The sequence below is a fragment of the Curcuma longa genome, chromosome 21, assembly GCF_044706935.1.
Source record: "Curcuma longa cultivar G26 ecotype Majalengka, Jawa Barat chromosome 21, ITB_CL_G26_1.1, whole genome shotgun sequence".
Classification (NCBI taxonomy): domain Eukaryota; kingdom Viridiplantae; phylum Streptophyta; class Magnoliopsida; order Zingiberales; family Zingiberaceae; genus Curcuma; species Curcuma longa.
This window is the reverse complement of record NC_133881.1, coordinates 13,125,589-13,138,580: the sequence shown is the minus strand read 5'-3', so window position 1 is coordinate 13,138,580 and position 12,992 is coordinate 13,125,589. Positions and strand designations below refer to the sequence as shown.

Genomic DNA, 12,992 nt, shown 5'->3' with positions numbered 1-12,992 from the left:
CAAGAATTTAAAAAACTATGAATCATTGCCTGCGACTATGCTGTTTTATATTGTGGGTAGAATCATTGGAGCCACATTATTAATGATGACCGGCGAATAATACATAAACCTTTAAGACATTAAATTTCTTTGCCTACAAAGTAGTTTTGGCATTTTATTTTTTTGAATTTGGCATTTTATCTTACCGAATTGAAGATGCAGTATGCCGTTCTATTTTTAAAAGTTTTATGTATAACGTGTGATGACAGGTACAAGATTTGAGAAAAATTAACTAAATTCTAAAATTTTAAACTAATTAACTAAATAAATAGAAGTAATTTTCAAAGAGAAGTAACAATTATACCGAAATGAGGCGATTGTAGTCTGATATTAAAATCATCACGAGATTAGACATCGAGTAACAGAAGATGTTTAGGGTACCCTTTACATTTGCCTTTGAATTGAATCCTTATCCTATAGCTAGGTATATACTAATCTACTTTTTCCATCGATGCAAATGACCTTCAGGAAACGGACCGATTGAAGGTCCATTCACTGGCATCGAATGAGGAATCTGTTCTAATGGGAAAAAGAATTAGAATTTAAAAAGGAAAAAAGTTTAGTACCTTGAGAAGGTCAAGTGTACATAGAGAATCAAGCGAACTACTTCACAAGAAGGGGAGGCATGGAGAATCAGTCGACAAGAATCTTGCTTTCAGGCTTCAGCATGGTTACTATTGTTCTTTGTCACAACTGAAATGGCTGCGATTTCATCTCGAGATGGAACTTTAAGCCAAGATTTCATCAAGTCATAAACTGTAAATCCTATTGCCACTGATGGCACAACCTAGAAAACATGTTTTTACTTTAGTCATATAAGAACAATAGATTCAATTTTTATAACATGGAGGAACTGATATCATTACATAGTTAATCATTAAGCAACTTCTCTTAGACCACTCTTTTTAATAAAAATGCAAATGGAAATACCAAGTAAAATGCACAAAACTTGAATAAGTTCCTTATAAGTTGTTGCATTTATGGACACAAGAGGAATCTGATATAGGCTTGATTTTACCGGACCAAGTGGAGGAGAGGAGAATACTATGAAAAGTAACTGAACCAACAACTTGAAATTTAGAATGAAGTAAATACTAAGAAAAGAATTGACCTTCAAATAATTGATGCTCAGTCCAGAAAAAAGCTGCCTCCAACCCTGACTTTGAACTATCATGACAAGGCTTTCAAAGGTTCCTTTCCTCATTTCATTGTTTGCTGTTGAGAGGGCTTCTACCTGAATCATGTTACCTTTCTTACTTTTTCTCTAATTTACATGCCTGTTATGCACGACAAACAGATAATTACCTGCATTTGCCGTCTAACAACATCAAGGGGATACGTTATCGTCTGCCCCAGTAAACCGGCAACAGATCCACATGCAAGCTTGACAGCAACGCTGTCTTTGTAATTTGCTGGAACATGGCTCTTCATTTCCTCATAAAAATAGAACTTGAGACCAGAGTAAGGAAAGATTCCATACAAGGACGGACCTAATAAAAAAATACATAAGGGGAGTATAAAGAACTGAAACTACTATTACAACAATTAAGTTGACACTAAAGATTATGGTAGTAAAATTTGACTTCAGATGAATCCAAAGTAAGGTACCTAATCTACAAATATTCGACAAGAAAAAGGACCCCAAGATGAAAGAAATTCAACATAACCAACTTTTATACAATTTCTTTCTAAACAAAGACAAAACGTTATCTAAACATCTTCTATATGCCTTTTTCAGATAGAGGATGGCCTAAACTAGTTGGCATGCATTTTCAGCTGGTAACTCTGAGAAGATATGGCATAGCTAGGATCTAGTGCCACACTTTTCGCATAAGTATGTCTGGGGATTGTTTCTTTCACTATTTCAACCTAACTACCAACTTAATGAATAGGCTATCCACCTTACCTTCCCCTAAAAAAAATGAAGATGGGAAAAGATTAACTGAATATGCATATTGACATACTCCTTTCATACCTCTACTTACTGGTTAAAGTATTTGAAATTTTGTAGAAATTCCCAATTATTGCACTACTTATCAAAAACAGATCCGCAAGTAACACACACCTACACCGCGATACAGGCCTCTCAAGCCGTTTTGTCTGTATATCTTCAAGATACAATCAAGAATTCCTCCATAAACCTGTTCAGGGGAACTATACAAATTTCTTGTTTTTAGTCTTGATGGTCCTACAACCTGCAAACATTCATAAAGGTCTATCAAAGCATGAAAAAATTTTATAGAAAGACTTTAGAAACCAGCAGATAACAGCAAATATCATGACAAAATGATAAGATTGAGAAGGTGATAACTGATTTTGGAACAAGGTATATTTGCCTATCGGTCAGTGGAGACAACATGGAATAAAAAGCTGAGAATTAGCATATCGAAATATGGCAGGCTAAATACCTGATAAGCTAGCTTTGTACGAACTAAATCAAGAGGGTAAGTGGAAATAACTGCAGTTCCTCCTGCTATTGACCCTGCAACAAGATCAAGAACGGGACCATTTCCTATATTAGGGAAACCAAGAATGATCCAGCGTCTATACTCCTCATATGCCATATAATGTAAAGCCGCATAGGGTACAATTCGTGCAACACTGGCTCCATTTCCCCTGAGCAAAAAAACAAGGAAAACAACAACAGGATTAAGTAATTAATAGCTAGCACTAAAAGAAAGTAGAAATGGTTGATTTGCACGATACTTGAGAACTTTTATACAAACCTGTGGAATCCTAACAAACCTTCAGTCTGTAATATCTTTTGGAAGGATCCCAACAACCCTCTACTCTGGAACTCTGCTCTTCTAGTCTGAAAGTTGATAAAAGATAACAAAAATGAAATGAATATCAGCTTAACGTTGCTTCAGAAGCAACAATATAGAAATTGACAAGAACCAATTACTAGATCATCTCATGGTATATCAAAAAAAAAAACTTTATGCTTAAATGAATAGGCAAGTGTCTTCAAGGTTCATCATTTTTGACACATTTAAGTTCAATTTATATTCAAATAAAATTAACGCTGAGAAATTCATGGAACAAATAGAGCATTGGATAAAGATGTTTCAATTATTTCAGGACTTTTCTTCAACTGATGGACTAATGCTAGTATAAATCAAGAAATGTTAGAAAGGAGCTACTTCTCTTAATCCTGACATGTGTTTAACCAAAGAAGAAACCATCCCGCATAAGCTGGCTGCTTATATCCAGCTTAGTCAAATTAGTCATCATAGCATTTGAACATATCAAACATTAAGTTCACCTAGTAACAGCAATAGCCAACTGATTTGAAATGTTTGTTTCTTGTACTTGTTTTCAAACTTCAAGACGTCACCATCAACATTAAGACGCTTTCTTGATTCTAAATGGGAGCTTAGGTAGACGCTTTAACTCTACCATCATCATTCATCAAACCTCAGTTCAAGAATTGAAGACGCTTGAACTCTACCACGCGTTTGCTCAGATACATTTAGGAGGCACCTGAAGCACTTGCAGTAATTGTTTAATCACTCAATATACAAATACAATAATAACCCCCAAACCATTCCAACTACCAGGGAAAAAAACAAGATATACGAACTCAAACAAGACTCGACACAAAATCCCGAGCATAGTACCGCGATGACCTCAAAATCCAATCGTCATCAAGAAGCACGATAGCGTCACCTGGAAGAGAATCTTGACCCGCTCGAGTGGGGCGACGGCCGTCTTGGCGACCCCGCCAGCGACGCCCCCGGCGACGAGCTCCTTCACGGCGATCGGGATGACCGCTTCTCCGCCCTCGTCCTTCATCGCCGCAGGCACTCCACCTCCTCTACCCTCCGCCACGGGAGGAAGGGGCGGATCGTACAATTTGGACTCAAACAAATCGCGAGGGGAAGACGAAAGCAGCTCGCGTTCGCAACGCCACAACGGGAATGCGTAATTAACGCGCGAGACCGGTAATGTACCTGCCACGTGTAGTGGCTCCCACTTTGGGTTGCCAATCATCTAGTGAGAGGCGTGCGGTGTAGCGGGAGTAGCAAGGCAGTCTAAATTAAGCAGCGGCGGTAGACGATTTGGTCACAACTTCTGTTCACAAATAGAAAGAATTTTCATAATTAAAGATTTGTACGTACATTGCACAAAGATTTGTACAAATGATACGTATAGTTTTTTTAAGGGCCTGTTGATTTCGTGGGCAATATTTTTCAGATTTTCTTTGTGATATAAATGTAATAGAAAAAAAATAATTGACAAACAAAATTTTTATAGCATAGATAGATCACTTTTAAAATTAATTTGCATTTGCCATTAACACAAAGTCAATTATGCCCGGCCATTAACTGTTAAATCTACATTCTTAAATCTAAATGTTGCAAGAAACAAAGAAACATCGTAACAACTGAAGACACAGCACCTTATTGTCTGTAACATTAAAGAATGAATTTACACAAGTTATTTAACAATTTCAACCAACCCTTGAGACAAACTTCTCCATTAATATCTACAGTCCAGGAAGCTGGTCTTTACACCAAAACCCCTCCCAAAAATCCTGTGTGTGTAAGTAGTACATCTCATGGTCCACAAAATTGTTTTTGGTATTGCACAACTGCTCTGATTGATTTCAAGCTCAAGGGGATACTCTTGTCTTGATGGGCTTTAGCTTTACTCCCATGCTTTCTGGAGATAGTAGCTCTGGAGAGATACACAGCGGACTGAGAGGACTACGAGGGCTGTAGCTCAGCTGGCTTGGCCTGCACAACCCATACCCCATCAGGAAGTACTCCATCGGTATCAACATCGCATGGGGCTGCTCTTCTGTTACAACCGAACCGCATGCCTGAACCTGCAACATTTGAAGGCCGTGAGAGAGATCAGTGATGATATATCTTCACCAGCAGAAAGGGTGTGTTTTGGAGTTTTAGTACCTCAACCAATGCACAGAATCTCTTGTCCAGTTTTGATGCCATATGGATGGCCTCTGGGTGAAATGGAGAATCCTCGCCGACAAATATTAGTGTCCGACAATGTAGCTTCTTTAGAGCTTCCGTCAAGTCATATCTCCTGTTTAAAGAATGGGTTACAGAACTTGTTGTAACCTTCAATGTGTATGTTTGATAAGTTTGTTATGCAAAGATTAGGGTATACCCATTAACTGACCGAAGAAACCGCCATACGTTAGCACTTTGCTTCTCGTCCAGCAACTGTGGATGTTAAAGATATATTCATGAGTATGGCTTTTTTCCTCCCACAAATTCCAAAGAACAACAAAGAGAGAATAAGCTACTCACACTTCTACAAGCTTGCACAATGTCAGAATCTGGGACCTGAGAATTTCCTCTTACTTCCTGGCAACATATTGAAATGGATGAATAATTAAGGTTATAATAAATTAACTTAGCAGACAAGTGAAATAATGGAGTTTACCTTACTGAAGTACCGTTGGAGTAAGTAGTCCTTGACCAAGCCGCACATTCCATAAAAATATAGTAAATTTGATACTACCTGAGATTTTCAGCATCATATTAGCAGCAACTCACTTTTTGTAGCTAAAAAAATGGTCACATGAAACATGAGAAGGTACCTTACTATATAACCACTCTGACCACGAGGGAGCCTTGCAAAGGGGTGAGACAAGTATGAGGCCCATAACACGGTCCCTGTATTTAGTCTGAAAGCAAAGCATACAAAGGTCAAATTGAAAGGTTCAAAATTTTGACAATTTAAGGGTTTTCATAACAAAATACTTAACAGCAAAAAGCGTAAGAATATAAGCACCAGCTGTGACCCCAAAGCACATGACAGAACCTAGCCTGAACATTCAAAACCATTCAAAATTGTCACACAAGAAAAAAAAAATGAACAATTATGTGGCCTAGGAAAGTATATATATAATAGAGAGATTATTACCCAAAGAAATTAAGAACTTCTGCCACCTGATCGACTAACTGATCAACAGAAAGCACTGGTTCATCTGAAGAAATTGGAGCAGCACCTAACTGCAGGACACTTAAGGCAGAGGACCAACATAATCATGTTAAAATTATAAGCAGAAAATGGATCAGAGACAGGCTTAAACATTCTCGTAGATGACATAAAGAGTTGCAACAGTATTACTGACCTCATGTCCAGGAGGACTGATATGGTAGATGCAAAAATTATGAAGCAACAAAGAAGCAGCTTCTGGGCAAAAAAATAATCCTTGAAAGCATGACATATCTGGGGAGAAAAACTAGGAATTTAGCCTACTTTTAAATATCTAGATGAGAGCTAATAGAAAAGTATTATTGTTTCCTTGAGTTCAAACACAAAAATTTGAATTCTGCTAATTATTTGTGGGAGAGATATATGATACAATGTCGCCAAAGAGCACAATCCAAGAGACAAAGTAATTACTCCACACACTAAATCATGCAGCCTTTAGAAATCAATGCAGCATAATCTTGAAAAATAACATTATAGCAGGATAAGGATGCTAAAAAAGAGCAGTAGACTGAAACTAGAAAAACCACCAAAGAGTCTGTAATGTGTACAAAACACCTTTCAGCTTCATGTTGAATACAAGGTGAACATAATCAAATGAATCGAGATGCAAATATTGCAATGTAAGTTAGAGAAAAAAAACTGAGAAATGCTAAAGTAACTGTAATTTAATCAAACTTACGATTTAATGCTACATCTGGATAAGTAAGAAGTGCAGGCTTTTCCAGATCACCATATACAGCAACTGAGATAGGGCCATTACTTGTCAACACATGATGTTCCTGAGGGGATGAAATGGACTATAGAAATAAGACAAAAGAACAAAGACACTAACTGCAAACATAGAATATGCTTGGTTGATTACATCAAAGATAGACTATAAACATTTTTAATTGAGAAAACGAGGAAGGAAGTGAATGTAGACAGGATCCTTAGCAAGCACTGACACAAATAGCATCCATGACCTTCTAAGTCACAATTTTTTTAAAATAATGATAAGAAACAAGAAACTAAATTGGAGTCTCACTGTCAAAAGGAAATAGATAACTTGTGAGCAGAGACTATTATCTATGAGATAGGAGACAGAAGTAACAAGAAATAACTAACATGAACAAGTTCATAATTCTTTGCGGAATGTGAAGCAGGTAAGTAAGGAGGCAAAAGCAAAGGAAAAAAAAGGACTGAAGATTGAGTGAGCAATTCTTTTCTAATTCCTAAAGACAAATAATAACCTCAAGGAACAAGCCGACAGTTTGTAGATAGTAAATAACAGAACCTTTAGTATAAACCTTTTGTCATTGAGATGCACTGAAATTTAACTAGGTACATGCTCTAATCAATTCAAATCATTGAGATGTCTGAGTCTCTTGATTAACCAAACTTCAAGTGTTGTGTCAACAATGGTTGATCTCAATTAAAATAGGTATTGGTTAGTTTATCTTTCCTACTCGTGAAGTAACATCCTGGGATGCTTCAAGAGAAGATTAACTCAAATTTAAGCAAAGGACTTAAAGGCAAACTGACATCTTTGACGTCTCCCATCACAACAAATAGGTTTAAAGCAATCGCAACATAGTTTCCTTTGATACAAGTGCATAGCATAAAAGAAATAATCCTATAGAAGAACAACTCATCAATCATGACCAAAACATGTAATAGGAAAAAGACAGCAATATCAGAAGAAATGTCAGCAACCGACAAAAGAAAGAAGAGAAAACGAATGCAAACCAGAAACATCACCTAATTACCAAATTGTTCGCAGCTATATGATATACAACAATCCTTTCACCCACAACATCATAAATGTCAAAAGGGAAGCATATTTTCTCACGCAACCTAAAATCCTTCTAAAATCCGAAGACAATCGATCAAACGAAGCGAGAATCTCAAATTCCCCAAACGACCACTAAATCCAGCAGAGACAATAACATCGAGGTGGAAAAGTAATACAATCAAAGAGAAGCATTTCCATGCCGAAATGAGCACTAGAAAAACATTCCCCCAATTAATCAGCAAAAAAAAAAAATCCCCCCCACAAGGAACTACAAAGAAGAAAAGAACCCTTGCCTTCCCTCCGAACGAGATCCTCTCCACATCGACCGAGACAGAGCCGCTCGACTCTCCCATTTCTGCCAAAACCACCCTCCTTCCTCCTCTCCCCTCTTTTTCTCGTTGATTTTTTTTTCTTTTTTTTCTTTTCGAGCCTTTCCTTCTCCGGTGGATTCGCATATAAATAAACCCACGCAGCTCTCCCCTTCCTTGGCCGCCCGGTTTACCCCGAGTAACGCGAGCACCACATCAACCGACAGCTACGCGAATTGACGAAACTAGCCTTAGACCCTTAGACTCCTCCCACCCGTACGATGAAGATCCAACGGTCATCTGAAGATCTCGCATGCGGCGGGGCGCCAGGTGGGTGGAACGCTGGACCCTCTGATTACAGTTGTCGGCAGGAAGTCTGCCAGGTGGTGGATTCCTAGAGGTCCAGACAAATGAGAGCGACGGCAGCCGTCGGATGATCAGGCACATGCGGGTCCCATGGTTGCTCCTGCGTCGGATGAAGACTTCGGCGCAGCGATAAAGCGTGCTCTCGCGCGGGCAGCGGCGAAAGTGATGGAGCGCCCGGTCGCCGCGCGTCGGACGCGTGGAAGAAATGAATGCGGCAGTTATGATAAACGGTGTCTGCTCGTGGAAGGCGATCCGTGCCTAATCCTGGCGTGACTTTAAATTAGGTATTCCCAAAGTCTACGTATATTTTCAGACTTACTCATTTCTGAGATTCCAACATGACGTATAATTTGTTGCGATACACAACCACCCATACGGCTTAACCAAATACTGAATTATTTCATTACATAAAATTTTACCTTCGAAATATAGCTGAGTTGGTTACGACGCAGCAGACTTGTAGAAGAGAACAAGAATTCAAAATCCTGACGAAGCCAGATAATACCCTCCTACGTCGTGACCAACTGCAATTTCTCAATTGTCCTTCTCGATCGTGTGGAACCGCTAAGATGACGAATTCCAAGAATTACTTCAGCCAGCGACGGAAAACAATACTGAAGAAAAGAACAAGCCTTTTGTCCTTTCTGGCGAATACTACACAAATAATTCACCCACTGCATTGCACATTTAAATGCAGGAAGGTGGCAAGTAGCTTTCCAGCTTCCACAAGAATGTTCTTCCACCTCCCACACATTTCCCATGAGTTCATGGACGAGCACCGTCGTCCTCGTCCGGATTGGGAGGCCACCGACAAGTTTTTTACTCCTGCCATGGAAATGGGATGGGCAAAGCCAATGATGGAGCCCAGCATCACATCTGCTGATTTATGAAGCATGCAGTTGCAGGCTGCTGTTTGTAAGATCTGGATCTGTTCGTCCTGCATACGATTCACCAAAATTACTTAGTCTCTGTTCACAGAGGGCCAAAAGAGGAAAGGCATATGAAGAATGCAGTAAAAAGTCATAGCAGATTAGTTGCTGAGATGAATCTTTGAAACATAGATTTGAAAGAGCAGTAGAATTATAGATTATAGTTTTCAGTTTTAACCAGACTGCAGTAAAAACAATACAGTAGATCGACTAATTTATAATTCCACATCAATGCCATCCACACTTATATTGAGATCCATTCAGCTGATCTTAATTGATTCACATTAGTACACATGCTAAGATCTGTATCCATGTCTTTAGTTCCTGCAACTAACAATCTCCAGGCCAAATTTAAGAACTGTGAAATTTTCCGAGTGGAGTAGGCCTTTGGATTAGTTGAAAGCAATGCTTTTAAACTAAGGACTGAGACTAGATTGATTCAGTTCTTGTTTTAGAAGGCACCCAGTTGAACTGGATTTTGGATTGGTTCAACTGGAAAAGATCAGGAACCAGCACTGACAATTTGAATTTAATATTTCATTTTGCTAATATTGACTATATAAATTACAATGCATCATGACTGGTCTGTACTAAAGATGAATAAATAAAAATTCCACCAGAGCCCTAAACCATTAAGAGCTATATTATTGAAAGCATGGTGCCAAACATTATGGCAGGCCATAAGAACACAAGCCTCCAGTGGTCCAGCTTGGAGGAAGCTACATGGATGCCATACTTCCAAGAAGAAGCAAAACAAAAGAGTAAGTGGGATTAAACATTTATGAAATGTCTAGCAAAAAAATAAAGTCCAAACGTCAAAAAAATGATTAAATTATCAAAATATGCAAAAAAAGGAATTGCGTGTATAATATTCCTTAGCAGATAATTAAATGATTACCACCAGAATCAAAGGCTTGCCTTTTGGTTAGAACAAGTATTTTCTATTATAAGCAAAGCTAAACTTTATACACGTGAAGCAAACTAACATCATAAACACATTAATCACTTCAAATCTAATAATATCAAATCCCAAATGATGCCTCTTTCTGCTCCGGCCCATGCTTGTCCATGATTGGATCTCCTTGTCCAAATAATATAAGTAAATTCAATTTGAATATTAAAACAAAATAGAAGCACTATCACAGAATATTATTCATTTACTAGTCTTTGAAAAGGTTTCTTGACTACATCATAAATTATACTGTGTTAGGAAAAGCTGTTGAAGATTCAACTAACCTCATGGAAGCCTTCAAAATATGTCATGAATTATTAGGTATACGATGACCCCCAATCTATCAGGTATGCCATGAGCCCCGGAGTGTTCTTTCACATACTAGGAGGTAACCCACTTAGTGACAATATAATAAAAGGTAACCAAAATACTGTAACAATAATAAGTAACTCAAGATAAGCACGGAGTGTTCACCAAAAATATGCATTTATTCATTTGGTCAAAAGAAAGTACAACAACAATATAATAACAAAATGTCAAACAAGAAGAATAAGAAGTAAAGCATGTAAAACAATATGCAATTTTCAGCACATCAGAAAATCAGGAAATTTCTGCAGCAATTCTGTATATCAATTAAAACCAACTAGAATTTCAGAATCTAACAAGGAAAAAAGAACTAAAACAAATTGCTACGTTGATAAACCGAAAACAGGTGCATAAATTGTAATCTTCCTTCATTACAAGTTCAAGAATCCAAATGAGTCATAATTCTCATTACAACACTAAACTTCTAAGTTGTGGTTTTATTCAACAGAAAGTATGACTCTAATTTTTTTTGTCACTTATAGATGATTGTTCATTTGTTTATATTCAATTTATCACCATTTATTTATCATAAATCCACTTTAATTATCACCGTACCATCATTCATTTACCGTAAGTAAATTCCCTTTTAATTATCACCATTTATTTATAACAAGTAAATTCATGTTTTATTATCACTTACTCATCACAAGTAAATTCACTTTTAATTATCACCTATTTATCACAACTAAATTCCCTTTTAATTACCATCATTTATTTATAACAAGTAAATCTACAAAAAGTGAATCACTAGAGCCAAACTCTTGGAGTAAACAAGCAATGTTGACTAAAATTCTCACTAGTGATAATCAACAAAATAACATCCTCAGATAAAATAAGTATTGACTCCAGGCGACCCATGCTACCACGTCTTTATGGGCAATCAAGTGCTCTAATAAAAGGTTCAACTCAAAGTTTTCACTTTTTAAAATATACTTTATCATTTATCAACTATTTATTTCATTTAGGATGTTCTCATTTGAGTTAATCCACAAAGGGATTAATGGGTTATAATTATCACATTCATAACTAACTTATATCACTTGCACTTAACAAGTATTGTAAATAGTATTTAAAATGGGGGGTTCAAAAGCTAAGTAGTAATTGGAATAAAGCAAGTAGATCATGTGAAAATCCAATTGGCGGACAATAACTCAAAGTATATAATTATAGTTTAAGTATTATATCCCAATGTTAGCATATATAAAATTTATATGATAATAAACATAGAAAATCATCATTGTCAACCAATATAATCAATGTTATAATTAAAAAAACATTTCACTAATTAAGCATCGTGTATTCTTCTTTTTAAAACAAATATTTCATGGAACAAATTAATTCACATATGCAAATAATGTTATTTTCACATTTTAATTCATGCCAAGGATTTGTTATAAGGAGTCAAGAAGGAAATTTAACCACCTCAAATATAAACCAAACAAGAATCCAAATATGTGCAAGCCAATGTGCTCCCCAAGTGAGTATGTGCATAATCCCACACACACAAGTATAACTTAGTAAAGACCCAGATATAACTAATATGGGATAGAAATATTAGGCCCCAATTCCATTTATTCCAAATGTTAATGAATCCAATCTCATCCATTCATCACAATTATGTGTAGTTTTAAAGGTAGACACCCAATCTTAATAAAGAACTTCTAAAATGGGAGTTAAATAAGATGATATCTTACCTAGAAATTTTCCCAATCGAGAATGCAAAGGTCGAAGTGGGGCAATCTAACATAACGAATATAGGGTTAGGTCCATACTAGGAGGTCATAGAAGTTAGTCAACCATCCATCTAAGGAAGACGAGTCTTCAAAGTTGCTCATCTTTGTAAAGTAGACTAGAGTTAAAGTATATTTAAAAGTAAGGGTATGTTTACGTAGAGGGAGATTCTTTCCTGGATGAGGCAATGAAAATACAGTCAATGGATGATGAAATCCACTATTCACTCCAACCAACAACATGGAGAAAGAGGTATAGAAATCTGAGACGCAGTTTTTTGTCTCGGCATTGCCTCCAATACCAGGTGGAAGCTACGCATGAAAGCTTTAACTCTTATATTGGTTCTTCAGGCATCATCTACTATCACTCTCACCAAATAACTCTAAGATTTGAGGTGGGAGATTAAAGAGATCCTTGAGAGAATAAGAGGCAAGTTGTTGATGAAGGTGGTAGTAGCAGTTATGTATGTGACTGTGGCCCTATATAGCTACTTGCAACATGATGCGGTTCAAGTTTGACATCCTATGCTCCAACAATTGGACATCAGTGCTCCAGTCCAT

At 37.0% G+C, this 12,992-nt stretch overlaps 2 protein-coding genes across 2 annotated transcripts; both read right to left on the bottom strand.

Moving 5' to 3' along the window:
* Positions 1 to 348: 348 nt before the first annotated feature.
* Positions 349 to 3,898, bottom strand: LOC141815012 (mitochondrial carrier protein CoAc2-like). The gene is made up of 7 exons (XM_074702973.1): positions 3,709 to 3,898; positions 2,766 to 2,851; positions 2,448 to 2,655; positions 2,105 to 2,234; positions 1,345 to 1,529; positions 1,151 to 1,273; positions 349 to 826 (listed from the first exon to the last, which is right to left on the bottom strand). Exons 1-7 carry the CDS (start codon positions 3,832 to 3,834, stop codon positions 695 to 697), a joined length of 990 nt encoding a protein of 329 aa, XP_074559074.1. The 5' UTR covers positions 3,835 to 3,898; the 3' UTR covers positions 349 to 694.
* A 515-nt stretch (positions 3,899 to 4,413) lies between these two features.
* On the bottom strand, positions 4,414 to 8,210 carry LOC141815413 (protein NDL1-like). The gene is made up of 11 exons (XM_074703364.1): positions 8,074 to 8,210; positions 6,689 to 6,788; positions 6,146 to 6,243; positions 5,935 to 6,023; positions 5,777 to 5,837; positions 5,609 to 5,695; positions 5,452 to 5,529; positions 5,316 to 5,372; positions 5,173 to 5,228; positions 4,953 to 5,088; positions 4,414 to 4,870 (listed from the first exon to the last, which is right to left on the bottom strand). The coding sequence occupies exons 1-11, from the start codon at positions 8,131 to 8,133 to the stop codon at positions 4,655 to 4,657; spliced, it is 1,038 nt and encodes a 345-aa protein (XP_074559465.1). The 5' UTR covers positions 8,134 to 8,210; the 3' UTR covers positions 4,414 to 4,654.
* Positions 8,211 to 12,992: the final 4,782 nt, after the last annotated feature.

Bases quoted from the DNA above. Each gene is read 5' to 3' on its own strand.
- LOC141815012 (XM_074702973.1), bottom strand. From the start codon at position 3,834: ATGAAGGACGAGGGCGGAGAAGCGGTCATCCCGATCGCCGTGAAGGAG. The intron at 2,235-2,447 runs GTATTTAGCCTG...GAATGTTTGCAG, and splicing joins GTACAAAGCTAGCTTATCAG to GTTGTAGGACCATCAAGACT. The intron at 827-1,150 runs GTCAATTCTTTT...CATGTTTTCTAG, and splicing joins TGAGCATCAATTATTTGAAG to GTTGTGCCATCAGTGGCAAT.
- LOC141815413 (XM_074703364.1), bottom strand. From the start codon at position 8,133: ATGGGAGAGTCGAGCGGCTCTGTCTCGGTCGATGTGGAGAGGATCTCG. The intron at 6,244-6,688 runs GTAAGTTTGATT...TTTTCTCCCCAG, and splicing joins TCCAGATGTAGCATTAAATC to ATATGTCATGCTTTCAAGGA. The intron at 5,530-5,608 runs GTACCTTCTCAT...TGAAAATCTCAG, and splicing joins CAGAGTGGTTATATAGTAAG to GTAGTATCAAATTTACTATA.